The sequence below is a fragment of the Aptenodytes patagonicus genome, chromosome 16, assembly GCF_965638725.1.
Source record: "Aptenodytes patagonicus chromosome 16, bAptPat1.pri.cur, whole genome shotgun sequence".
Classification (NCBI taxonomy): domain Eukaryota; kingdom Metazoa; phylum Chordata; class Aves; order Sphenisciformes; family Spheniscidae; genus Aptenodytes; species Aptenodytes patagonicus.
Window position 1 is genome coordinate 8,704,242 of NC_134964.1, and position 27,844 is coordinate 8,732,085.

The window sequence follows — 27,844 nt, forward strand, 5'->3', positions numbered from 1 at the left end:
CTGGGAAGGGTCCGTGAGTTGATAAGCCTTAGGCTGCATTATATGGTCCGTCGTTCCTAATTAAACATACAAACTAGGTTCTTCCTTAAAACTGCCCCTACTCATTAATTGCCACTGTATATTCCTCAGATTTGACAGGCTCCTGAATAGGATGTGTAACCTCCAGCAGCAACTCAAACCAAGTCAGACCAGCCACTACCAGGACGCTCCTATGCTTACAACGGTGATTTTTACTTGAAAGGTTCCCCAGCTTTGCAGGCTATGCATATGCAAAGGTACTGTGCCATCAGCCACTGAAATGCAGCTAGCACTGGGGTTGAACATGGTAGCCATGAAAAATCAGGTGCACCGTTAAACAGTGGACAATAATAAGCCAAGAACACAGCACTTCTCCATTTGAAGGTGTACACTCTGTATATACTCAAGTATATACTCATATACTCAAGTACTCAAGATACCGTCAAGATTAAAAAGTATGTTGAGTGTACAGAAAAAGCAGCAAAAGGGATACTTTTGCTATGAATATGAAATGACACACTGTTCTTACCACAAACTAAAAAATCCAGAAAGCACCTGATGTGGCAGAATCCTGTAGTGAAAGGTCCTCAACCGTGAACATCTGCATAATATAACCACCAGCCTTAGACTCACTACCAACAGGCATTTGTTGTCTGTCAGATTTTTTTTGGATACACCCCTTATCAGATGTGCATTAGGAGATCTCCTGCATGTTATGACATGTGCCTTTGCAACAGATTCATGCAGCGAACACAGAGCACCCCCTTCTCCGCACAGAGCCAGCTTCCATCCCATTTAATTCATCTGTCCGGATTCATTTCTCATTACCCCGGAGCTACATGCCTGGCTCAGACGACCATGTATGCAACATTACCTTTATCCTATCAGGTACTTAATGGTGCCTCACACATCGCTGCTTTCCTCCTTTACCCTTGCCTTGGGCACTGAAGGCTGAGAATACCGATTTGGACAGAGAAAACACAGCAGACAGGAGGATGCACTGGTCAGGATGCCAGCCCTAAAGCCTTAAGAATCACATGTGCCATGGCATTTAGTAGGGGTAAAGCTACTACTTAATTAGGTTTGCTTAATGAGTCATATTAAACAGTGTATATGTAAGAACAGGTTTTCTATTAGTGCGAGGACCTCACTGGATTATCTAGGTGAAACGCTGCCATTACAATGGAGTCTTTTTTCATTTTATATACTTAACCATGACCTACATTCCTTTGCTCGAAGGAGGCCCATCTCCAGAGGGAATGTGCCTCTCTAATCAGCTCCAGCATTTTTTCAGGGTTCAGCAGGGATGGATGGAGCAGCCTCGTGTCTCTTCAGATAGCACACAGCTTACAGAAGCTCCAGGAGAGGGTGGTAAAAAAGCCATCAAGTTCAAATAAGGGCAGGCAGTATGTGCAGTCTGGTCTGACTGGCACCCTCCACTCCAGAGACCTCTGGGATCAATGAACACCAAAGCCTCCACATGCTCCCAGTGAGCCTGGCTGGCTGCTTTACCTTGTTGTGCAAGGGGTTGTTCTCCTGGTGAAACCGCAGTCAAGATCAGGTTTGAGGAGGAAGACAGAATCAGGAGAAGTCTTTGGGGCAGTCAGCAACCTTAACTCTTGTCTCCAAAGGAAAGGAGCCTATAAGCCATTAGTAAAGAGAACATGTAGACAAGCAAACTCACTAGCTGCATTAAAATACAAAAAAGGGAGCAGCAACTCACACATAAGGATTACATGTTACCCTTGTTTCCCAAAAGTTTGGGGAAATTCAAACTGCTTCCAAGATACAGCCTCTCCTCTCTACTAATGCAGAGCCAGCAAAAAGCCACCCCCCAGAACACCCCCCCCGCCGCCCCCTAAGAAAACCCCCCAAACCAGAAAGGAACTACAGAAGGCTCAAAAGAGAAGGAATTTGCGCAAAGCTGCTCTGGGGTAGCGTGTCCAGGGAGCCAGGCCCATCCCTGAGGGCTCTAGCCTGAGCTGCTCAGGGCTTCCCCCAGGCAAACCACGGACATGGAGACAGCCTGCCTGTAGGGCATCAGGCTACAGGAACAGCTCACTCTGAGGGCATCAGGGCTGCAGCAGGAACTGAGAAGGGCTAGAAAAAGCAGCGACAGAATAACATACCTCACTGCCACAGCCTTTGGAAAACACTAATTTGATCAATGCATTCTCCCCATCAGGATGTGTTTCAGATTTACACTTTTTCAATCCCATGTCAATTTTAGGTATTTAAAAAAACCAACAGTTTTTATAAGCTAAACCACATCATTTTTCTGCCCTCTCCATCACCACCAGCGATAAAGATCCCTGATACCTCCAAAGGCTGTTAGCTTTGTTCATGCATGATGCAGAATAGGATACGCCCAACACTGCAAAGCTCAAAAATACTGACAGCAGTAAAAATAACTCCTGCTTTAGTATACTAAGCAGTTAAGATCAGGAGGTGCACAGAGAATGTGCATACAATAAGCAGTCACAAAACGACAAGGATTATGTTGCACAGAAATAGGTCTGAGATGTAAACAGATATGAGATCACCAGGGGCGTGGTAAGAAAGCCACAGATGAAAAAAATCCCACGATTTTCCCTTTTGTTCACATCATCCCAAACAGAACAAACTAAGGAGAGATCAGGCTTAAAGTTCCCTCCAACTGGAAGGAAACAAGCACGCCCTCTCCTTTGTTACGGTATAAACTCCTTTCCTTCATAAGTGCAGCTCTACTGAGACACAGGCTGGTGGGTGTCAGTGAAAAGGGCCTTGCCTGCACTAAGCCAGCAGGCAGGGCAGGTCTGGCAGCCAGACCGCATCCAGATCCAGGCTACCTACCACAGGACAGACCCGAGCCTCACACTGCGGCAGGACCCACCACCACGGGCACCATTCCTACCACATCCTACTCCCTCGCTGCAGCACCAGCACCTCTCAAGCTCCCGGTGCCGTTCAGCATCGCATCTTCTCTCAAATTTTTCCATCCCATGTGCCAGACTTGGGGAAATGAAACAAAGATCCCAAACTCAGCTGTGTGCAAGCATGCACTCTCACACTGTACTCTACCAGAGCATGACAGTCTTGGCAAGGAGGCAAGGGATGAAGAGGTGAGTGAAGTCTGCTCGTCTTCTTCCCTCTCCTCGCACAGCCCTTTGCAGAACTGTCATTTCCCTTGCCTTTTTTAAGAGTTTTGTTTTCAAATCTCAGCCAGAGAAGCATAACCTGGGAGTACAAAGCCATTAACTACTTCTGGCCTGGAGTCCAAGCAACTGGAGGAGGCAGGACAAGCAGATTTTTCCAGAGGCTTCAACGCATGTGAAGCTGCCTGCCCACAGAGCTACTACTCTTTACACAACAACAAATAACCAATCTCACTGAAAATCCATACAGAAGGGTTTACGGAGACTGTTGTAAGACATCCTCGAGGGCCACTGAGTATACTAAGCACGCTGTAAAGTGATCTCATCTCGTTACTTTTGTCAATGTTCAGACCTTAGAACAAGATAAGGTTACTTTCCACAATTACCTAAAAATATGAAGAGCCCATAGAGGAACACTTACTGTTTTAGAAGCAAAGTTTAACCCCAGATTTTTAGGGAAACTTAAGCCAACATTTATATTTAAGCTGAAATGTAACAAGAAGGGTCTCCCCTTCTGTGTACCTATCAGCAGTAACACAAACCATTTATGGCAGAGTCCCAGCAGAAAAACAAGTCACCCCTGAAACCATCCCCTGCCTGCAAGGGTGGCACTGATGGATGGTTTGTATTGAAGTACTGCAATAATTAGTAAATCATTAACTGACTAGCAGACAACCATACAGTTCTCCTATCAGAAATCTGCATTTTCAACCCAAGAGAAGAGGCAAACACCACCTTTCTGGGTGAAATGATTTTAAAGAAACTCCAACTCTTATCACCCTGATTTCTGCACCCTTCAGGATGGGGCCTCCAGCTATATTCTTACCACACTTGTGTCTTCCACGGACAAAGCATACATGTTGTTTCAGCCCCAAATTCAGAGCTCTTTCTAGCTTTCAGTCTGGTCAGCAACCTAGGCTGAGATGGTAACACAAAAAAGGGAATTACTAAAAATCATTTATACGGTGGTGTGGTACATGCTTGTCCATCAGTGCTTGAGTCTTCTACCACAGTCATATTCCAGAACCTTTTCAGGATTACATTGTCACCGTAATTACATCACCTGCAGGCAGCACTAAGCCTCCTTGACATTCACAAGCAGAGCAACACAGAGATAACTTCCACAGGCTTTGAGTGTTAAGAGATTTTTACCAATACCTTACTAGCTCACTTAATAAAACAATAACGGTAACTGCAAAAAGGTACTCTCCAGTCAAGTTCTCCATTCAGCCACCTGAAGCCTCTAAGCACCTCAGTGTTAAAGCATTTAAATGTCACACACCTTTTGAACAGGAACAGCCCAAAGATCAGAAGTTGGCTTAAGAGTCAAAGCCTGTAATTCAAAAGTCCCAGATCTATTTCATCTAGCAAAGACGATTTTGATACAGTAGCTTTAAACTTCATTGGCATCTTTTTTTAAAAAGAAGCTGCTGCTCTCAAGAGTAAGTGATCAGTAGAGTTCATCATCTCGGAAATTGATCGTGATAGAGGCAAGTAAAATTTGCAATTGAATCCTACTTTTCTTCTACCACATGCACCAATCACAGACCTTTCCACAAAGTTCAAGTAACACTTCAGGATTGAATGGATCAAGATAAACTGCAATTTTCCTCTTGCAGAAAACCTCAGCATCAGAAGCTTAGTCCCACAGCAATATAGCAGAGACGGCATGTGATGGATAAATATTTCAATGGGGAAGTCATCATAGCTCACTCTTTCAGAGGACAATTATAAAAAGAGAATTGTGAAGATACTTGAACACTGCACCAAAAAGCATATTGCTAGATGTTACCAACAGTCTGGGCGCTCAAACAACACTTCTTTTCATAATAATGGGAAAAAAAACCCTTGTGATGTGCACAAAAATGGGAACTGAAAAAGCATATAGAGATTCCTGAAAAAAAAAAATCACTTATGGTGGGGGAGTAGGGTGGGATGAAAACAATACATATCTATCAGTGTGACATTTTAACAACAGCAGCAGCAGCTTTTGTGAATGGAGCACCGAGATGATTCAAGAAAATATATTAGAGTTTCAAAACACTTCAAAGAGAAGCTCTGATAAATAGCTCTCTCACCATTACAACATCTCTTGGTGGAGACGCGCAGCTTTCGATGCATCCGACAAAGTAAGACAATGCCTCTCTCTGAGCAGAGACATGCATTCAACACGACTCAGATTTCACCCAAGTGACAATTCAGTAGCACCTGCCCCCAGTTAAAATAGCTATTTATAGCAAGGTGGGTGTCAAGAAGGGTAATTTCACCCATCATTTGAGGCCTGGGTGCAAATCACAGGCCACATGTTGCCATTTATGATTAAAAGCTCTTCCTCTTCCTGGGCCCTAATGGAGATTTGCCACTTTGCTACACCACAGCACCACTGAATGTGACAGGTGCCTCCTTTTCCTGAAAGCACAAGATAAACTCAAAGGCAATGTTTGGATGAGGCTAAGCTGGAAGTAGCAGTACTAGCTATGCACACAGCAAGTACCAACCTCACAACATTCCTACCAGAGCCTCATTTCCACATGGGAACATAATAAACATGCTTTGTTTTAGTCGTCTTCAGAACACAGATAATCCTGCTTCATTTCAAATACCCTAAAGCAATTTAGTAGAAAAAAATGCCCTTTTAGCTCACATATCAGCATCATTCATTAGCTGGAAAACCTAAAAACCCAGCTCAACATCACTCCTCAGTTCAGATGCAACACTCCCAGGCTAGATGGTCATACTTAACCAATTAAGCATTTTGAGAACATCCAGGGATTTTTTCTGATGAAACTGGAAAAACGGATGCCCTGCCAGCCGCAGAGGCAAAGCATTGGACAGGTCTGCCACCATCCAGAGCAGGGTAGGGACCACTCTTTTGAGAGCAACGAACATGCTATTGCCCTTAACTCCTAGAGAAAAATGAAAATAGCAAAGATAAGGGATGTGAGGATAAACGGGTGGGGAGAAAGGGTCTTTGAGGTGCCAGATATCCTGGTGTGGGGAGAAAACTAAACCTAATCAAAGGGCATGGACACTTAGGGGCCTCTGAAGCAGCAAAATGGTATAAAAATGAAAGAAAGGGCTATGAAAGAAGACCTGCTACCACAACAAATTTTTGTCTACAGTAGCAGTAACACACCTGATCCTCTTACAGCACAGCAGGAACCAGCTGAGCTAAGAGCCAAGCTAGCAAGTACTTAAGAACTGCAATTTGGTGTCTTTTCTACCATGCTCAGTAGTACATACAGGTTGGACAATGATGCTATGAATGTCATTCTGTGTCTAATCCTTGATCTTTTGTTTTAAGCCTTCATTCAAGCATTGCCAGCACTGTAGATCAGAGGCAGGCAATCTGAACTGAACTGTGGCTGAGCTAAGTTAGCAGCACTAACAAAAACAAATGGCATTTCATAAAGATTTCTTAGGCTGCTTTCCAGAACAAGTATCACGGACTCTCCAGCTCCTGTGGTGTTCGGTTCGCTGCCATCATCACATCAACACGATTCTTCCAGCACCAAGGCGATGCAGATAGGAGCCGCACAGCAGACTTCTAAGATTGCTCATAAATGCTTCTACAAAATGGCTTGCTAGCCCAAATGGTACTAAGGAGTCATAAAGATCCAAGCTCTGGAAAGCAAGAGCTTTCCAGCCTGAGTGTGCTGCCCCCTCCACACGCTCACCCTTAGCAGCATAAGAGCACAACACACATTTAGAGAAGCAGGTGCAGGAGCACGGAGACAGGAATCTGCCCTACAAACACCACCTTTAAAAGCTGATCTTTTCAGTCCCTTCACAGCTCTCCTGACAGCAAAACACTTATCAATGCCAGATTAGAAGAGATTAATTAAGTTATCACAAGAGAAAGTTACAGTTCATGTCAGTCACCGTGGGCTGTAAAGTACACTCAGTAGTAACAATCAGAGGTAGGGTGGGTGAGGAGACCGGTCTGGTCTACCCAACTGACTATGGCCAAGAAGGTCAAATGCAGTCTGTCAAATCCAACACGTAGGGCTCACCATCAGTTTCCAACCATCTCCACAACCACTAAAGGAAAGAAAATAGCTTTTGCAGTGAGTGCTCACATTACATCAAGTATGCCAGCTATGGGAGTTCTCAGATAAGAGTATTTTCTTTACAAAACTGCCTTGCTTGCATGGTTGTACATATGCTAATCAGAAACACTGCCGTAATCTGAAGAAGAGAAAGCAACTGCGTGGGGCAGAAACAAAAGAAGCCAAAGCATCACTGAGAGGGACACATTAGGTGTGAATACACATTGTGTGTTTGCACCTGAATGCCAATTAAGCAGTAGAATACACAGAATTAGTGCAACACACGAGCAGGCCACATTCACTACACTAACATAAGACATAATTCAACTCACAGTTATTTTAACCATTGTGCAAGAGCAGATAGATTCCAAATGGTAACCAATATCTATGGATGGCAATCTGGTACTTAATTATGTTACTGAGAATAGAAAAAAAAAATACAGACAGCATGATTAAGAGGAAGCCAGGAACTTAGCCTGGATTTCTTCCAAAGCTCAAAGTGTCAACACTGGAAAAAAAACCAGAAAGACTCCTCCAATTAAAGATTTTACACATGCATTACAGTGACGACATCAATTACCATATTTGTGATATTTATTTCCTATAAATTATTTGTCTTTCTCTAAGATCCCCAACAAAACAAGAAATACGAGAGCTGATCACAATACTCCTGTGAAATACAGAGTGCTTGATATGGGAAGTGTTAAGTTTTCATCTAACACTTGGGTTCAGATAAAAGCAGCCTCAGGAAAGAAACATTAATACCATTCAACAAGGTACTCGATGCTGAACAGGGCAGCCAGAGCCAATGCTGATCAAGAAAGCACAGTGCGAGCTGGAGTAGGTGCAGACAAGGGCTGCAAGATGAGCAGGGAAAGAGCCTCTCTGGTGAGGAAGTTGGTGATACACAGCCTGAGGGTGAAAAGGGAGAAAATGATTGTGCTTCACCACGTAATAGCACATTTATGAAGAGAAGAAGCTATTTAGGAGCAAGGTTTGCTTTTTACGAGAAGAGATGGGTGTAAACTGCTTGCACGTTTATGCTAGAAATTACAAATTTTCTCATCAAGATTGGGACAGCTTCCTAATTCAAGAAAACAAAGCAAACAGTTAACTCTTTTTATGTCAGACCTTCCCCGATGGATACACGAGCAGGCTGCTGCAGTGATAGCAGGGACTGGCTCAGGATGCCCCAGCTAGTGCTAGCCTGGAGTGCTCACAAGTAATCACAGGAGTTCCTACCCGGCACACATTTTATTAAAGTCAGCCTCTACTTAGGACTTTGCTTTATCATTACAGGGCAGATTTTGTTTGTGAACCAAATGAGACATTTCTGTCATGCACCAGCACAATCCCCAATACCACACAAAACTAAATAGAGGAACTTTCTAGCCCCAGAGTCAAAAGGGCAAATAAGCCAATTCAGCTGTGCAGGTCAGATGTTCTGGGTGAAAAGGTAGTTACTGAGTCAATAACACACTCTGAATCTGATTGTCTAATTTTTTACACATAAAGTGAGATCTCAAAACACTGACAGCTGGCACATCAGGATGATAAAAATATCAATTAATGTATTAAAAAACCCCTGAAGTTTCTTCCTAATCTAAGCAGCCAGAAATTCTGGTATTTCCTGTGCAGTGTCACCTTCCCTGCTGTGTAATTCAGCAAGGTGCTCTCTTCTTTCTTCTATTTCAGGAATATACAGAGGCGCATAGTCTAGGAAGCAACTTGCTTAATCCAGGATGCAGCTTGCTTCATCCTGTGAAGTTTGCTCCAGTTCAGAAAGCTTCCACAGTCAGGATAATTCAGGTCTATGTTCATCAATCACAAGCTGCATTAAATGTACCCCAAGGAGGAAATGTTATATACTACTACACCTCCTTAGGAAGAGCTTCCCAAGTTCTTTGGAATATACCCAAAATGTTGGCCAGCCCACCTCTTACAGGAAGCAAATGAATCATCCACATCTGCAGACTTTAAAAAAAAAACAAAACCAGAAGTTTTCCAGGAAGGACAGAGATTCCTCCCTCTCCCCCGCTCCCATTTTCTGCTTTAAACTGAAGCCCACAGACAATTCACTAAGACAAGATTGTACTTCAGCACGGGAAACCAGAGCAACTTTTACAACCTGTGGCACAAGGACAGAGAAAAGGCTTCTGACAGAATTCACATGTTAAGGACAAAACAAATATGAAGAGGCAGTTCATTATGTACCATTTCCAGCCAGTTACACAACCACGTAGTAACTCTAAATTTAGAAAATGTGGCTATTTTGTCTCAAGACTAATGCTGTTTCAAGGAACTTGGACTCAGACGCTGAACAGAAGCATGAATATTTCTTGCAATAGTCATGAGAATTATTCACTTGGATTAGATACATAACCCACCTTTCCAAGGAAAAAAACAACTTTCATCTTCAAAAGCAGACAGAAGGGCAAAGCCAAAGGACAAACAGGGCCTTGCTGGAAATCTGATCAACTCTGAACAAAAATATTAAGCAGTGCTCCATGCACACTAACCTCAAATACTGAAAAGCAAAGGTGTGAGGGCAGAGGCCAGCAGCAGCCGTCACCACTTGAGACGGGCAGCCAAGCCCCACGCTGCAGGGGCTGAGACCTCCGCCTCCCCTCCAGCAGCAGGTAAGGCAGAAGTGGCCATTTTAGTGCCACGCGGAGTAAAGCCAGATGAAGGAAAATACAAAGGCTCCTTGGTGATCAGAGTGCTACTCAAGCTCCAACTGTGTTTCAGAGCAGCTGCTGCCAACAATTTCACTGAGGATTGAGATCTAGGACCAGTTATTTAACAATATATCTTGAGCCAAGAGGCCCGAAACACCCACTTGATTCTAGAAACACTGCTATGAACTAAGTTAACAGCCTACATCTAGGCTGCTCTTCACTGACTACATTTCTAACCCAGCCTTGCAAAACCCACAGCTCACTAGATTTATACCTAAACTAACTTTTAAAAGTGCTAGGTTACTCAGTTTAGCTACTCACATGAGTAAAATCAAATCAAACTCAAGTTCCTCAATAGCAAGAGATACAGTATGCCATCTAGTTTCCAAGCATCCCATTTGACACTATGCCAAATAACCAAGATATTATGGTTTGGGGTGAGAATAATTTGCCCAGACAGAAGTCTCTAGCTATAACTGCACTGAGGAACGTCAAAAGTTTTTCCACCATCCAGACAGCTCATGCCCTCCAGCCCTGATCAGAAAGGGTCAAATAGAGAAGGCACTAAGCACACACCAGGAAAACAACACCAGGGGCCTGGCAGCAGCAATGCAGGCTGTCTTATCCAGACTCACCTAGGGGGAAAGTTTTTGTCACCTTTCCAACATGCACAGCCAAAGAGGTACTGCCACATCAGAGCCCAGAAAACGCTTTGAAGATGAAAAGTGCTACTTACTTGCTAAGTATCCTTATCAGCAGAGAAGCAGCACCATTTCTTACAACAGAAATGATTCATACGCAAAATTATTTTATTCACAAAGAAATTATCCTTTCAAAAGTAGGTAAAAAAAATAAATCAGTGATGATGGAACTAATTCCAACTCTCTCAGTATTAGCGTATTTCACTAAGAAGGTGGCTCATCATCCACAGACAAATGAAAACTGTACCCAGTCATTTCAACAGGAATGATGCACCAGGAACTCACAGCTTTGGGCTAAGAATCACAGTTAAAAGCCTTAAGCACCTCATCTTTTCAGCTGGTGATTAAATAGCCCTCTTCACATGGCAGTCTCCAAACCCCCCCCCTCACAAGCAGAAAACCTTCTAGCTTTACAGCCAGCCATAAGAACAAACCACCAAGGCTGTGTTTGATGCGTGCTGAATACAAAACCACATGGTACCACTGTTGCAATTTTATGGTACAAAACCAACGCTGCTTAATGGACCAAGGCCGTAGCTACCTAGTTTCTCTCCAACTCAAGAAACTGTAACCAGAGGCTGTGAAGTGATACCACTGCAAATGCAAGCTGAGCAGGGTTTCCTTGTTTCAAATTTACTCCCCTGGATTAAATTTTTTCCTGGCCTGGAAGCTACAGTAAGATACCGACGGCTCCTGTCCTCTCCTAGCCTGCTTTCCTGCAAGTCCTTTGTCTCACCTCCAACAGCCTTCACACTGCCCATTCATTTCAAAGAGTTACAGCACCAGCTGTTGAGGAAAGAAACAGAGGTCATGATTTTAAAGACAATGGCAAAAGCAGGGAACAAATTCAGCTTTGCAATCACAAAGAAGCCTAACTACCTACCTAGAGCATCCAACATATCTATGTAGCAGGGAGCTGATTGTTCAAACCCCTTGAAAGTAGGACACATCAAGCTACATCTTAAATAATTTGCCCAGTTTTTCAAGATCTCAGCATATAAGCACAGAAAACGTCGTACCTTGGCTTCCACCTGCTCCCCTTATATACCCAAGCAACCTTCTACCCCATGCTAGAAGCTAATAGAGCAAGCATCTCCAAAAAAACCCCCAAACTAGAGAGTCTCATCAAGATACTGCTCTAGACACCACTTCTACATATCTCTAACTATTCATTTGTTAAAATTTAGACCAGCAGGTCAGTAGATGCATGGTGCATGCTCTAAGCTTGCAGCATACAGGCATCAATGCTATTTAGCTTAAGTCTCCTCCATAACCTGAATGGTACTGCAACCCCCTCCAGAGTCACAGGGCTTCTCTGGTGCAACACGCACCTGACTGATGGAGAAGGATAAACAAAGCATAAAGGTGATGCCATTTCTTTAAAACACAACCCAAAAAGCACAGTCTAGCGTACGGAGGTACAGATTTCTTAGTCTTAAAATCTGACCACTTTCAACTCATGTTTTTGGCCTCGACCTACATGTCATATTCCGTAAGAGGGAGGAATTCCAGCTACAGGTGCTTGTTGGATCTTGCTCTCCATTAAGCTGCTTTAAACCCTACACAATTAAGGGCAGAAGACATGTAACATCCCCTGTACTTCCCCTTACCTCTCCTGCACAAGCACATATCCAAGATATAGTTATCAAGTCCACATCCACCATCAATATGTTTGTTTCCATCCACACCATGCTCTGAAGATTTCAGCCCAGTAAACGTTCTCAGTTTCCACTTGGGCCACTTCCATCGCCTGGTCCAAGCACCCCCCAAAGGCTGGGGCAGACAGCACAGCAGACTTGACTCCATATGCCGTCAAATGCACAAGGTAGGCAAGAATAATCCTGAAATGCACAGCAAGAAATGCTTTCTATCAAGAAACACAGCTGAGCCCGCAACACACCTAACCTGCACGAAGCCAGGCTGCATGTGCTCTGGCTTACCACCGCAGGCATAGGATCCTCCATGCAATTCATTCAGTACAGACTGAAAAGAGCAATAAAACTAAAAGGACACCTGTCAACTTGAAACTCAGGCACATCTGAAAGCACTGCAGCTATTACAGTTATCAGTAATCCCCACCACCTCTACTATGGAAAAACATGTGGTTTTGGCAGTATTTGATGTTTCTAATCACCCCTTACAATCATTATCACTCTACCCCCCACATAGGCTCCTGCTCCCTTCACAGAAACACTTAACATTCAGAAAGAAAAAACCTTATTAATATCTGCCAAAGGTAAATCCCCCATCCAGTCCCAGGATCTTGCCATTAAGAGAAACTGACTTTTGCTGAAGTTTGTTAACTTCGCAAATTCAAATTAGCAGAATATTTTGTTTTCAGACACAAACATGCACACATCTATCTAGCAGCCTAACAGCCAATAGCAAATGGAAAAAATCCAAATACTACCATGGAGTCTCCCTATTTTATTTTTTTTTTGTTCCAGAAGATGGAGTTAGCATTCTCCTAACTTGCCACAGGTCTAAAGGTCTCAGGAGTGGGACACCCCAGCTATGCAAGGTAGAGCCTGAACTGAGTTACAGGTCAAGTGTGGCAGAGCACAACATAAAAAGAAAGCCATCAACTCACATCTCTCAGTTCCAGGAATCTCAGGACCGAACCTCAAAAGTAAGTGCAAAGATTTCAGATGAAAGTACCATGCCCAAATGACCCATTTGGGCAAAGACCCAGCACATGGTGGGAGCTAACAGTAAAGTGGAAACAATGAGGCAGTTTTTTCCTAAGTAGCATTTAGGAAGGTGTCATCACATTCTGAGTCTTTGAAATCCCCCAAGTAATTAAACAGTCAAAGGAGAGGCGGCTTTTAGCTTTGCAAACACCAATTATTTCCCAGCACCAACACAGATGACAAACATTAAAAATAGTATCTTTCCTCCGAAGAGAGGAGAGGAGCTGAGGACAGCTGCCATAAGCAAGACTTTGCCCCAAAAAGCTTCTGTCAAAGCTTCTGCCATTTAACTTCAATGAAGAATCTTCAGCCAAAAAAGTAACTTTATAAAATTGCTTAAAGGCACTTCTCTGCAGAAATCTGCACTGGAGCTGCATCACATCAGCAAAGGAAGAACTTGTATGAGAAAGTTGCAGCAAAATGCCTCACTCACACAGGTATTTCAAAGCCTGTCACAGGCTTTGATTGATTCCTTCTAAAGCTTTTAGTGCACATTAGTTTGTTTACTGGTCCTAAGAGCATTACTAATTTATGGGGTTTTTTTTTAAGCTATACCAGCACACTGAAAGTGAGTGCACCTTGGAAGACAGCACGTCACAAAAACTGCTTGCTTGGGGAGAGGTTTCGTCCATTTTAAAAATAACACTCCTGTCTAGATTTGGAATAGTTATAATTAATTGCTTAGCCCAGGTGGCCACTTGCAACTCCTGAATTATCAATTCACTCTGCACGCTGTACACACGGCAATTCTCCATACAGTAATAGAGTACACTATTTAGTACTCCTGAGATTTCCATACTGCGAGTTGTGCTGGATTCCACTTTTGCAGTAAAATATTAATGATGGTCCCCAAGTCTATATTGCAAAAGCCAAACAAATCAAAGTAAAATGGGGAATCGACTCAAGGGTATGTAACCTTGCAATGGATACTCAGAGGATGGAAAGGTCACCCATTAAAGTTGTTCTATTTTACACAGAACTGCAAAAATTCCAGTAAGCCTTTCTCTTCTCCTGTCTCTAATGGCTACAAACATCAGGTGGTTTCAAAGAACCCCCCTGGGAGACTAACTGAGACATCAGATGCAAGAAGAGGGTTAGATACAGCTTCCTCACACAATAAAACCCAGCATCAGTAGTTTATGGGCATTAGTTTTGTTTCAGCACACAAATTCAGAGTTCTGCACTGCGACCAGCATTCCCTCACGGCTCCTGAAAAGGACCCTGCCTGTGCAAGGCAGAGCTATCCTCTTCATCTGCTGCAACGTACCTACACTGCATCGCCGCACTTCCAGATGGCAAACACCTTGCCAGGTTTGAAGATGGAAGATTTTTAAGGATCTCTGTTTTCATCCCTCAATTGCAAATGGGTTCCACAGAGTCACTAGCTAGGACTTACATCTGAAGAGTGCACGCTGGTGGGCTGGGATCCCAGCAGTGAGGGCTGAGAGTGGCTGTAAAGGGACAGAGAGGGAAAACACAGACCTTCAGTAAAAGGAAATATTTCCTTCTCCTATAGTATAAGCACAGAAAGATCGCAACTTAAAAGTGTAGGTCACAGCAGTAACTACATGGCAGAATTCAGACAAGAAAAAATATTCACTAAAATCTTGAAATGATGCGAGTATAACATCTTCAGAAACTTCTCCTGCAACCTTATATTCATGACAATATTTGAGGTCAAGAAATTATAGCAGTGAAGGGCGGGAAGGAACAGAAGGGCTGCGTGGGATGAAGCAGAGTTGAATTCATAGAGAGACTTGTGGAGATAACATCAGGTAATTTCCAGCTAACAAGCTGATCAGCCACTGGATTATGTCTGAGGAGCCCTGATAGTTTGAATCAGTTTCCAAAGCAAAGCCGAATGCAGTAAGAGAGCCACCCAAACCAAGTTGTATTCTGGACCTTGCAAAACAAAAGGCTGCTAAAAACTAAAAAACTATCAACTATGATTCTAAAAACTTCAAAAAAATTGCACCTTGACTCTTACGGCACTCCTGGGGCCCTATAGGGTCCCCTACACGTAAATCAATCAGCACCACACGTGCATACCACAGCATCACACCAAGACGCTAGCACAAGCATTCGCTCCCAAGGCAGACACAGAGCAGGAGGCAGGGAACTCAGCAGCCTGGCCGGCTGAAGGCCTTTAGATAAGGTGCTGAAATACAACACCTGCACTTTCCATTTCACCCAGCTGCAGAAGTGGCATATCTGCCTCGTACAGGCTTTGTGAAAATTAAAGGTGGCAGAGAGCTCTGAGGCTTTCAGGTGAGAGGCAGGAGGAAGGGTAGCAGCATTTTAAAGCACCCTATGAGCCTTACTAACATCTAATATGTTTGAGCATTTTTGTAAAGTTCCCAAAGGCAGCTCAAGCATGCAGCAGGAATGCTAACCTACAGCTGAGAAACCCTGAAATTAAAATTCAGCTGTGTCAAGTACTCCTGCTAATTTGTTAGAAAAAGCATCAAGTGCTCACACCAGTTTGCAGTCCTTTCGCAACCTGAGTTGCAAATTACATCTAGCATTCAAACAGTACCACAAAGACAAGAGATGGCTTTAGCCATAGAAGAGGAACTGCTCTTCAGGTTTGTTGGGTCAGGCAAGACACGGATGGCAAACATATTTGGAAAGAGAAGCTTTCTGCTTCCAGGACTGCTTGGGCTTTACAATATTCAGCAACAATGATTTCCCAGTGTTTTGAATGGGGAAAGTGGTCACAGAAGGCAGGAAAGGAGCACATGGAGCCAGAGGGTAAGAAATCCTGGCTCTTCCTTTATTCACATCATTGTCATGATACTGTTAATGACTATCAACACGGGAATCAAAGGCAGGAATGCACTCAGATAAACCACTTACTCAGTTGGAGGAGCTAGTGGGGCTTTGTACGAAATGCTAACTCTATGTCAAGAGAAAGTTTCTATTACTTATTAACATCAGTAATCGTGTGCTTGGGTTTAAGTGGCAGTCTGTCTACCATTTCCAACAGGAAGGAGCAACAGCAAGCATTGAACTTCTAGAAGCAACAGTAAGAGTGATTAGCCTACCTATTCCCCAGCTGAAAAAAAATTATTTAACCACCTATAGTTTAAAGAAAAGACAAGAAAGCTCTAGGATTATAATTGGGTACAGAAAGTTGCCTTTAACCTTTGCACTGGGAGCCAAAGGTGCTGTTTCACTATCCCCAAAATTTGCAACAGCTTTATTTCTCCCCTTCCTCGGTTACAACACTCGCTCTATCCAATACATGCGCCAGGGTTCATAGATCTTAAAGTGCTTGACAAACAGGAGATAGACAGGCACCCAGCATTCTACATGACAGCAGGATCTAACATACAAAACAGGCACACGATGGCACAAGATGTGCCCCAGGAGCACCTTTACGCTCTGCCCATTGCAGAATTAAGAGCTCAGGGAAATAAAAGGTAACAAAAGGAAATAAAAGGGTACAACAAGCACCCTCTTGAATCCATGGTTTGGCTGCGACCAGGACAGGTTAATATTTTTAAGGACGTCAAACAAGAATCTCACAGCCAAAAATGCTAGAAAGTCAGAGTCACAGCCAAAAGACGTATCTGCAGGTAACAGCAGGCAGCAGCACCCAAAAGCCAACAAACTTTAGGCCCAGGCCAACCACGTGGTGCCGATGGTTTGTGCCCCTCCCAGTGTGGACAATGACAAGCACGTCAGGCTTACCTGGCTGGTTCTCACACATCCACGTAACGCAAAAAGGGCTGGGTCAGCGGACAGCTAAAAAACCTGACCATAACCACAAAATGATAAGTCCCCCAACGTGCTCCCAATGGCGTCTGATTTGTTTTTAGCAAGCCTGAGCTGGAGCTCAGATTGTACACAACGCCTCTCAATTTTGTTAGCGGGCAGCTTTTCAAATGGAAGAATCAATACGATAAGTATACCTAAATCCCCCAAGCACTTAGGAAGCTTCTCCCCAGGGTCTATTATCCGAGTGGTAAAGATGCCTACACCACAGGAGAAGGACCACGAAAAGGAAAGACAGACCAACCATTTATTTACATAGTTGTCTTTGATTCCTAATCCTCCCCAGTCTAGCTTTTTCTAGTGTTGCAGAGGGTACAGATACCAAGTGACTAAAGTCAGAGCTAACGCTTCTGGATTTGGGAACCCAGTAACAACTCCTAAGTCCGCGTCTATTCACCCAAATTGAGGCAGCTTTGTTTAGATGCTGAAAACCACACTCAACTTGGGACAAATTTTTTGCTGCAACAGCACACGAAGATTTTATTGGAAGGCTACAGCGATTGAACTGTGGTTCTTTAGAGAAAGGCGGCTTTTTTTTTTTTAAGGTAGAAATACATCACGTGGCAATCTCTTTTCTGAATACCTGTTTTCATTTTCCCTATCCCCAAGTGGTCACGTGTCTAATGACACTACCACCTAAATTTAGCTCATTCTGTTAGCACTTGCAATCCTACTGATGCCTGTAGGACTGCAACACACCTTTCTTCCTCTCAGTCTTCCCCCTCTCCCTCGGCGTACGGGGCCATTTCTGAAACAGCAAAGCAGACGGCATACCAGAAGCCTCCCGCTTTCGCCTGCCCACCCCAGAAGAGCACTTGGACCCGCTCCGCTGCAAGGACAGTGCAGGCCGCCTGTTTTGTTCAGTGCAACGCCCACTCCTCACAGGCCCCTTTGTGCTATATTACAGTGCCCCCTCGCTCGCTTTTGTCTCCGTACTGTCAGTCAGTCTGGGCGAAATCCCATGCCAGAGGAACTTTGGGAAGTGGGAATATTCTAACGCAGACCAGCACCTTGTGGCTCTTCAGATATAATTAAGAGGTCACAGATTTACATATGCCTCATCAGCGGGGAGTAAACGCTCACGTAAACAAGGGCACATCCAAACCACAGTTACTCGCCGCTGAAATCTTTGTCGAGGTTTCCCTATTTGGCTGTTGACTCCCCTAAAACAGGCGATGACGACACTGCCCAATAAAGGCAGAGATACTGGCCCACATCCCCAGCAAGTAAGATGGGTCTGGCAGCTCGCTCAAATCACCTTCACAGACAGGCCTCTCCTTATGCCATTAAACCCCAGCGCCCCAGCGAAACAGCCGTGCTTTGCCACCGGCGGCACCCGCGCCGGGCTTCCAGAAGGAGTGTGATGAAGGAAGGGAAAGGGACTTCAACCTCTGGAGGACACCGTCCGCCTTCCCCACACTCAGACTGCTGCTCCCCACCGCCGGCTGGCAAGGACGGGAGGTAACACGGGAAAAGGAGCAATAACCCCCTTCAGGTGCCTCCAGAGCAGCCGAACGCCACAGCCCGCGGGGAAGGGAGCCGGCCGGCAGCCCCGCAAACCGGCAGGCCGCGCAGGCCCCTGCCCCGGGAGGCCTCCAAGGCGGAGCCCCGGCCTTGCAGCCGGAGCCAGGCGCCCCGGGTCGTGCGGGGAGGGGGACACAGACGGACGCAGAGGCCGAGTCAGGCCGCGGGCAGCCCCCCTCGGCGGGAGCCGGCGGTGCCCGAGGCCGCCCCGGTTACCTTGGTCTCCTTGACGTGCTGCTTGATGCCCTCCGGGTACCACTGCACCCGCACGTAGCCCCGCCGCAGCGGGCTGGCGCGGCCCTCCTCCGCGCCGCCGGTCCCGGGGCCTCCCGACTCGGAGCCTCCCGAGCTGGCGGCGCCGCCGCCGGTCCCGCGTCCGCCCTCCTCCTCCTCCGAGTCCGAGTCCTCGCCGTGGATGAGGCGCACCAGGCCGAACCGCACCGAGCCGCGGTAGCGGCCCGACACCAGGTCGTGGGAGAAGAGGAGGCGCTGCGAGCCGCCCGGCGGAGCCGGCAGGGGCAGGGCGCCGGGGGGGGCCGGGGCGGCGGGGGCCGGGGCGGCGGGGGCCGGGGCCGCCTCAGCGGGCTGATCCGCCATGGCGCCGGGCAGAGCGGGAGAGCGCGCGGCCGCCGGCGCAGGCTGGGGGAGGGGCGGGGCGGGGCGGGCCGCGCGCAAGTAACGGCCCGGGGGCGGGGCTCGACGGGGACACGCCCGCCTCCGCGCCGCGCCCACCGGGCGGGAGGGGCGGGAGGTGACGGGTCCGGACCCGGCTTCTGGGGGGGTCCGCACTGCATCGTCCCCAGGGCCCCCCAGTCACCGGGGGGCTGCACTGCATCGTCCCCGGGTCCCCAGTCATGGGGGGGGGTCTGCACTGCATCGTCCCCAGGGCCCCCCAGTCACCGAGGGGCTGCACTGCATCGTCCCCGGGTCCCCAGTCATGGGGGGGTCCGCACTGCATCGTCCCCAGGGCCCCCCAGTCACCGGGGGGCTGCACTGCATCGTCCCCGGGTCCCCAGTCATGGGGGGGTCTGCACTGCATCGTCCCCAGGGCCCCCCAGTCACCGGGGGGCTGCACTGCATCGTCCCCGGGTCCCCAGTCATGGGGGGGTCTGCACTGCATCGTCCCCAGGGCCCCCAGTCATGGTGGGGGCTTCACTGCATCGTCCCCAGGGTCCCAGTCACTGGGGGCTGCACTGCATCGTCCCCAGGGCCCCCAGTCATGGGGGGGGGCTTCACTGCATCGTCCCCAGGGCCCCCAGTCACCGGGGGGCTGCACTGCATCGTCCCCAGGTCCCCAGTCATGGGGGGGTCTGCACTGCATCGTCCCCAGGGCCCCCAGTCACCGGGGGGCTGCACTGCATCGTCCCCAGGTCCCCAGTCACCGGGGGGCTGCACTGCATTGTCCCCAGGGTCCCAGTCACTGGGGTCTGCACTGCATCGTCCCCAGGGCCCCCAGTCACCGGGGGTCTGCACTGCATCGTCCCCAGGGCCCCCAGTCATGGTGGGGGCTTCACTGCATCGTCCCCAGGGCCCCCAGTCATGGTGGGGGCTTCACTGCATCGTCCCCAGGGTCCCAGTCACTGGGGGCTGCACTGCATCGTCCCCAGGGTACCCAGTCATGGGGGGGGGGCTTCACTGCATCGTCCCCAGGGCCCCCAGTCACCGGGGGGCTGCACTGCATCGTCCCCAGGGTCCCCAGTCATGGGGGGGTCCGCACTGCATTGTCCCCAGGGCCCCCCAGTCACCGGGGGGCTGCACTGCATCGTCCCCGGGTCCCCAGTCATGGGGGGGTCTGCACTGCATCGTCCCCAGGGCCCCCAGTCATGGTGGGGGCTTCACTGCATCGTCCCCAGGGTCCCAGTCACTGGGGTCTGCACTGCATCGTCCCCAGGGCCCCCAGTCATGGTGGGGGCTTCACTGCATCGTCCCCAGGGCCCCCAGTCACCGGGGGGCTGCACTGCATCGTCCCCAGGGTCCCCAGTCATGGTGGGGGCTTCACTGCATCGTCCCCAGGGTCCCAGTCACCGGGGGGCTGCACTGCATCGTCCCCAGAGCCCCCCAGTCACCGGGGGGCTGCACTGCATCGTCCCCAGGGCCCCCAGTCACCGGGGGGCTGCACTGCATCGTCCCCAGAGCCCCCCAGTCACCGGGGGGCTGCACTGCATTGTCCCCAGGGTCCCAGTCACTGGGGGCTGCACTGCATCATCCCCAGGGTCCCCAGTCACTGGGGGGGAGAGATGTCTCCCGCCCTGGTGCTCAGCTGGAGCCGCTGATGGGTCTTGCCCCAGCAGTGTGTGCACCTCTACCATAAAAAGCCTTGACACTGCAACCCAGATGTGGGTATCTGCATGAGGAGGGGGTACAAAGCCCACCCACTGCCCCTCACCCCCACCTGGGCCCTCCCTGCCCTACTGAGACGGCCGCCCTGGGCATGGGGTGGGGGTCCACCCTGGCACCCGGCACTGCCCTTTGCTGGGAGGTGCTCTCCAGCCGACAGCAAAGCCCGGTCTTGATTTTATGGCTGCTAGAAGCCCTCATTAGGGTGTGCAAATATTTGGCTTCAGTGACTTTAATGTTGGGGTTTTTTTTCCCCCTCTATCTGCAGGGATTTTTGAAATAAAATGGTTTCTTGAGTGGGTCCTGCTGCTCTGGCAGCTGAAGGGCTTAAAGGAATCCAAAACAACCTTTGCTGCCTGTCCTTTACCCAAAGTTATCCTGCCTCTTCGCTCCCTAGATCTCCCAACCTGGGCAGCGCTGGCTGGAATATCAGGAAAATGCCCCAAATGCCTGACTTGTTTTGGTGCAGGAAAAACCCCAGGAGCGGCAGAGCAGTGTTTTGACTCTTTCCCTCTCCCTGCCACCAACGCAGGGCTGCTCTGCCTCGGTTAGATCAACCAGCTGGCTACCACTGCTCCTTCCAAGGATTCTCCTTTTAGGAAAAGCAGTCGGGATAAAGGTCTGCCCATGCTCACCTCTGGGATTCACCACCCCACGAGGGAGCAGAGACCCTCTCCTCAGGCCTGCTGGGATTTTCCAACCTTGCAAATGGCCCTAAAACCCTGGGAAGCAGCTGAGAGGAGGCTGGGGCAGACAGGTGGTGTGTGGGTGAGGGATGCGCTGAGAGCCGGCCGGCATTTCAGCTCTGCCTGGCTCCTCGGCTATCCCGAGGTGTGGGCGGCAGGGCAGCAGGATGCTCTAAGTGATGGTGAAATACAAACTATTCCCGTCCTGCCTCCAAATCAGGGAGCTGGAGGAGGTGCAAGCACTCTCAGGGCCTGCCTTCCTCCAGGCCCCAGGTCAGCCCAACCTCCACGCCAGCATTTAATCGCTTGCTACAGCATCATTTTGATGAGAGTGGTATCGTGTTGATGTGGTTCCCTGCTGGAGCATTTCTCAGCATGGACCGAAGGGATAAGGAACCGAATAGAACTAAAAGGGACCATTGAGTGGGAAAATAGCTTTCCCTTGGGGAAAGACAGTTGAAATATCCATTCAGTGCCACGTGGCTATACAGCTGTTTACAGGGATGTGCTTCTGGGAGTACAGACCTCTGTCTGCAAGCCACGACGTCTGTAAAGCGGAGGAGGCGGGGAGTGGAAAGGCAGCACATGAATGCCACCAGCACGAGGATTTCACCCTCCGACCATGACTGTGCTGGAGCGGGGGAGTGCGGCACATCTCCCCAGGGCATACAGCCAGCCCACCTGGAACCGGGGGCGAAGTGCAGGCCTCCATCCCTCTGAAGCCAGGGAGAATTGTGCCTTTGTGGCAACAGGATCAGGCCTTTGGGATGGGGAGAGGGTGCCCTCTGGCTCCATTGGAATTGCCGGCATGTTCTTCTCAAGGTTTCAAAGCACAGCTTTATCCAGCATGGTGATGCTTCTCATCATCTCCTTAATGTACATCGTAACAGCTGCTAATAAAATATAAATACACATAATGGGCATAATCGTGTGTGTAGATGGAAACTGTCCCTCTTCAGAGCAATTACATGCTGAAGAGCAGCGGTGGGGTTTCAGGTAGCCACAAATAGCCATGCAAACAATCACATTATACAACCAGCCAGGCTCACGGCAGGGGGATTTTAATAGGGACAAGTCAGGGCTGTTTGCTCGTTAGCAAGAGTTGAGCCGGGTGTGTTTTTGCACTGTGATCCCAGCTGGGGCTCTGATGTGCTTCCATCAGGAAGTGGCACTGAAGGAGAACTCATCGCTTTTTCAGGACACAACAGCCTGGGGCCTGGACTGCCACAATGCTGACGTGCTTTGGGCACGTCACAGTCCCTGGGTGTCAAAAGGAGCATCTCCTACTCAACAAGCCAGGCTGTTCAGATCTCCACTGAGGGACCTCAGCAAGTCAGACCACCCTGCAAAATACTAAGGCAAACCCAAGAAGCATTTTGCGTGCATGGTGTTTTTTTTTTTTTTGAGGATGAGATTGATTCAGCAGGAGGTCTTGAACACGCAGGACTTCTGCAAAGTGACACACATCAACCAGCTTCTCGCCCTGTTTAGGGACGATTCCTGGTGTTAGGCTGTTTCGGGAAGCATCGGCCTTTACTCTCTTTGCTGGAGAACATCCTCCCTGCAAGCAAGCTGCTTGTGTGATCTAACTGCCTTACCTGCCTCTGCACCAAGATACTGGTGAAAAGTAAGACCTGTTCTTCCTCCTTGGGACCCAGCTGGTGCTGGGGGCACCTTTCATGAGGCACCTTTGCATGGGCCTTGTGGGGGTTAAGGGGCAGGTACTGGGATGCCTGCAGGGTACCAGGGTGCCCATTGGGTGCTGGGGTGCCCACAGAGTGCTGGGATGCCTGCAGGGTGCTGGGATGCCCGCTGGGTACTGGGATGCCTGCTGGGTACTGGGGATACCTGCAGGGTGCCCTGGTGCCCACAGGGTGCCGGGGATGCCTGCAGGGTGCCCTGGTGCCCGCAGGGTGCTGGGGATGCCTGCAGTGTACGGGGATGCCTGCAGGGTACTGGGATGCCCGCAGGATACCAGGATGCCCACAGGGTGCCGGGGTGCCTGCAGGGTGCTGGGGCTGCCCACAGGGTACCGGGATGCCCGCAGGATACCAGAATGCCCGCAGGGTGCCGGGTGCCTGGAGGTTGCCAGGGGTGCCCGGAGGGTACCGGGATGCCCGCAGGGTACCAGAATGCCCACAGGGTGCCAGGTGCCTGCAGGGTACCGGGATGCCCGCAGAGTACCAGACTGCCCGCAGGGTGCTGGGTGCCCAGAGGTTGCCGGGGCTGCCAGCAGGGTGCCGGGTGCCTGCAGGGTGCCGGGTGCCCGGAGGGTACCGGGATGCCCGCAGGGTACCAGAATGCCCACAGGGTGCCGGGTGCCTGGAGGTTGCCGGGGCTGCCAGCAGGGTGCCGGGTGCCTGGAGGTTGCCGGGTGCCCGGAGGGTCCCGGGCTGCCCGCAGGGTGCCGGGTGCCCGGGCTGCGGCGGGGCTCTGGTGCCACCTCGTGGGCGGCTGCCGCCTCCCGCCGCCGCGCAGGGTCCGGCCCGGCGGCTCCCGGCCTGGCGGGAGGGAGAGGACGGCACCGGTTTGTTGGTCCGGAGGAGCAGAAGCTCTGCTCGGCAGCCCCAGCGCTTGCAGACAGGGTCAGCCCGCCGGTCTGGGGTTCTGGAGCTCTCAGCACCCCTCTGCTCCGCTGTGCAACTCCTCCTTGGCCAATCCTGCCAATATTTTCTTCTTTTGCTGCTTCGCAGAGGCACGCGCGTTCCTGTACCACCCCTACCAGCTGCTCGGAAGAGCTGGTGCCTTCAGAGAAAGTGGTTCGGAGCAGAGCTTGCGGCTCGGTTCCCGGGGAATGTCTCCAGACCCTCCCGCAGGGACAGGCTGGGACTTTATCGCCGTTGCGCAGGCAAATAGCTTAGCAGGAATCGTTGTGTCCTGATCACATCAGGGAACAGAAATATTAGCAAGTGACGTAGCATGTGGCAATCTTTTGTCCCGTCCCGGTGCGTCCAGCAAATCTCCCGAGCCTGTTTCCCCTGACCCTCGCTGGAATCCCAAATAAGCTGTGAGGTAGCATCCGTTCATCCCTTCCCCAGCTCCCTGTGACTGTCTGCGGAGGGAGTCAGCCCTGCGCCCTCACAGAAGAGGCATCAGCTGCACTGATGGGCCAAAAGGAATATGCCAGAGGAAATCCATATACGTGTATATTTGCATATTATATATATTTTATATATATATTAACATTTCAGAGCACAGAGCAGAACGAGCCCCTCTAGGGTCTATTTAGAGCCTGGGGCTGGGGTCTGGCCACCATCCATAGGAGCCCTGTGTTGCTATTTCAAAAGAGCATCAGCTCGCAGGCTCCTAAGCCTCACTGAATGCCCCGCTCCAGCGGAGAGGCTGGAGGCACGCTGGCTTCACAGGACCTGCTGGCGATTTTGAACTGCTCTTGGCAACACGAGAGGGGAGCACTGGGGGATAAAAAAGCAGCAGTTAGCCAGCCTGGCAAGTGCTGAGAATACCGAGTATGTCCAAAGAGCTGCATCCTGCTGTGAAGTTACAGCAACGACGAGCGCTCGCACGCTGCCAGTCTGCGGCAGCTGATGAAAAGGCAGGAGACAAGGGAGAATGAAATCAGAGCCCACAGCTGACCTTGCAGCAATGCCAAACAGCAGAGCCCTGCTGCCACCCCTGCTATGCCACTGCCAGGAGAAAAGTGTCACCCTCTTGGGTGCATGGGTCCCCATGGCTAAGCCAGGGGAAGGCATAAAACAGGGATATAAGTAGAGTGTCCAGCTTGGTAATTATGTGAGTAATTACGTGAGTTTGGGAGAGAAACCTCCCTGATGGTGCCACACAGGGGGGGGACCCTGGTGCTCCCTGCATTCCCTGTGATGGCAGACCCTGCCCCTTGAGGCCAAGGGACTGCGAAGGCTGCAGCCACCAAAAGAAACTTAATCTCCCTGAGCACCTGGATAACTGGGCACTGCAGCGGGGACAGAGGCAGAGTGTGGCACAGCTGAGGAGCCCCTGGGCTGCATGTGTGTTGCTTCATTCCCAAGTACAGGCAGAGCGAGGGACAAATACTGAGTCATCTGCCTCCCACGTGTCGCCCCTCACTGCAAATCCTACGCAGAGATAATTGCCATCTTCCTGAGCAGGCACCCCAACGGAGGGAGCAGCCTGGCTGCGGGGCTGGAGTGACAGCTCGGGGCTCTTTGAAGATGCTGAGAGAGCTGCTAAACACGTAAATCTCAGCACATTGCTGTGGCTCTTGTTTAATGGAGTTTTTGACCCTCTGCAGCTGTGTAGGAGCAGAGAGAGACCCAGCTAAAACCACCGACTGCAGCATCCCTGCTTGACTATTCCAGCCACGGGCCAGCCTGTGCTCCGCTGGGCTCAGTTTTAATGGCTGGGAGTTGCTCTGAAATGCCATTTCTGAAGAGCAGAAAGCTGCTGGGTCGTATTTCTGTTTTGATTCCATGAAAAAAACTTAAAAGCGGGAGATAAGGGTGTAGCCCCAGGTTACTTGCCCATGGCTGGAAACTGAAGCAGGTGCTGAGTTCCCCTGGAAAAGTGTCTGGTGGAGCAAAGCCAGCTCTGCCTCCTGCTCCGGGCTTCTTTAGGGCTGCATCTGGTTCATGATGATAATGATGCTGCCAACATTTTTTAATTATTATTTTTGCTGACCTTCCCAGTCATTTCCTTTCTAGGAGCTCATGCCTGGGATAATCCCCCTTTTATTACACGTCCTGACGGGGACAAAGAGTGCTGGCTTTGCCTATCCAGTTTCTTCCGTAATAGCTCCCAGGGACTGCGGGCTGCGTGGGGGAGAGATGCTTGGTCTTTGGAGTAAGCTCCTCGGGGCAGAAACCTTAGGTCTGGCCCCCCATCCTACAAGAAGCCAGCCAGTTCCCCTGAGAAACTCCCCGCTGCTCAAGCCCAAGGGATGATCACGCCTGGCACGGCCAGCAGCCTCCCCATCCTCAGCACAAAGAAAGCTCATCCACGCTCGGCAGGGCTGCCTTCAGCTTCCTACGGGCTCCTGACGCTGTCAGAGAGGTCTGGATCAGGCACAGTACGTTGCTCCCCTTTCCTAGCTGAGTCCTCTGCTCTCCTTGCCTGGCCCGCAGCCGGGACTCAGCACAGAGCAATCAGCTAAATGCTTTATCCCTCTGCAGGCAGTCACGTCAGGGGAAAAAAAAAAAAAAAAATAAAAGCCTGATGGGATCCTTTTGCTGGCCTGTCACCTTAAAGCCTCTCACTTCTCCCTGTCTTTCATCGGGGTTATAAACCCCTTAGGAGGTCATCACGTGCTCCATAAATAACAAATATATAAGCAAGGGCTGCAGAGGGTGCAGCAGACAGAGGAGGGGAGGCAAAACCCCGGGTCCTCCTCTCCTGCCAGCTGCGAGGCAGTACCACTGGAGCCAGCCGGGCAGAGGAGCGGCGCGGGGTCCCCGTCCGGTAAGCACCCACGTTTCTGTTGCATCCTGGTGGTACTAACAGCTTTGGGGACAGCTGGTGGTCCCGAGGCCACTGCGACTTGCCAGCCCCAGTATCCCAGGATGTGGGGAATTGCCCCAGAGGGGAGGGAGGTTGGTGCATGGATCTTAGCTTGCCTGAAGAATGACTTTGGTGGAGGTAAGAGCGTGACTCTCGTCACAGCCCCTGTCCCATCCCTACACTTCCAACACATGATATCAAAACCTGGGTGTAGTAGGGACTCTTCTCATTGAAACCCTCCGTGTTCGGGGTGTGGGAAGAACTCGAGCTCTTTTGCAAAGAATATTCGGCTTCAAAACTGGGTGAATAACTCCTTGCTACCAACTCATTTAAAAATTCAAGCTCCAAATCCAGGCAGACATTCATAACATAATAAAAAGATGTCGTTAGGGGGTTACTGCGGACTCGTCTATTTACATGTGAGCATCTCTATGGACCATGTGGATGCTTTGATCTCTAGTGCACAAACACAAGTGGGGGAAAAATTTACAGAGGGAGCTTTCGGTATGCTGCTGCATACACACAAATATATCGGGCTCATCTCAGGCAGCTCTGGCAAGGAGCTACAGCACAAAATTTAGCCTGGGGTATAAGTGACTTGAACGATATACAGGAGACTGTGTTAGAGCATGGAAGACTGGCCGTGAAGCATGGCCAGGGAGAGAGGATTTTCCTTCTCACTCTGGTTCTCGCTTACTCTGTGACCTGGGGCAAGTTTCCTTCACCTCTGCAGCTCGGATGCTTCCCAGGTGTAACTGGACTGCTGGTACCCCCATGGCCATGCAGGGCCCAGGGTTGGCTC

At 49.5% G+C, this 27,844-nt stretch overlaps 1 protein-coding gene across 1 annotated transcript in view; it reads right to left on the reverse strand.

Moving 5' to 3' along the window:
- Nucleotides 1-19,168, reverse strand: part of UBE2O (ubiquitin conjugating enzyme E2 O) — a 68,271-nt gene extending 49,103 nt beyond the window's left edge. Inside the window, exon 1 of the mRNA XM_076354194.1 lies at nt 18,788-19,168. Within this exon, the coding sequence (XP_076210309.1) occupies nt 18,788-19,168 (381 nt within the window). The remainder of the gene's footprint in view (nt 1-18,787) is intronic.
- Between the last annotated feature and the right edge of the window lie 8,676 nt (nt 19,169-27,844).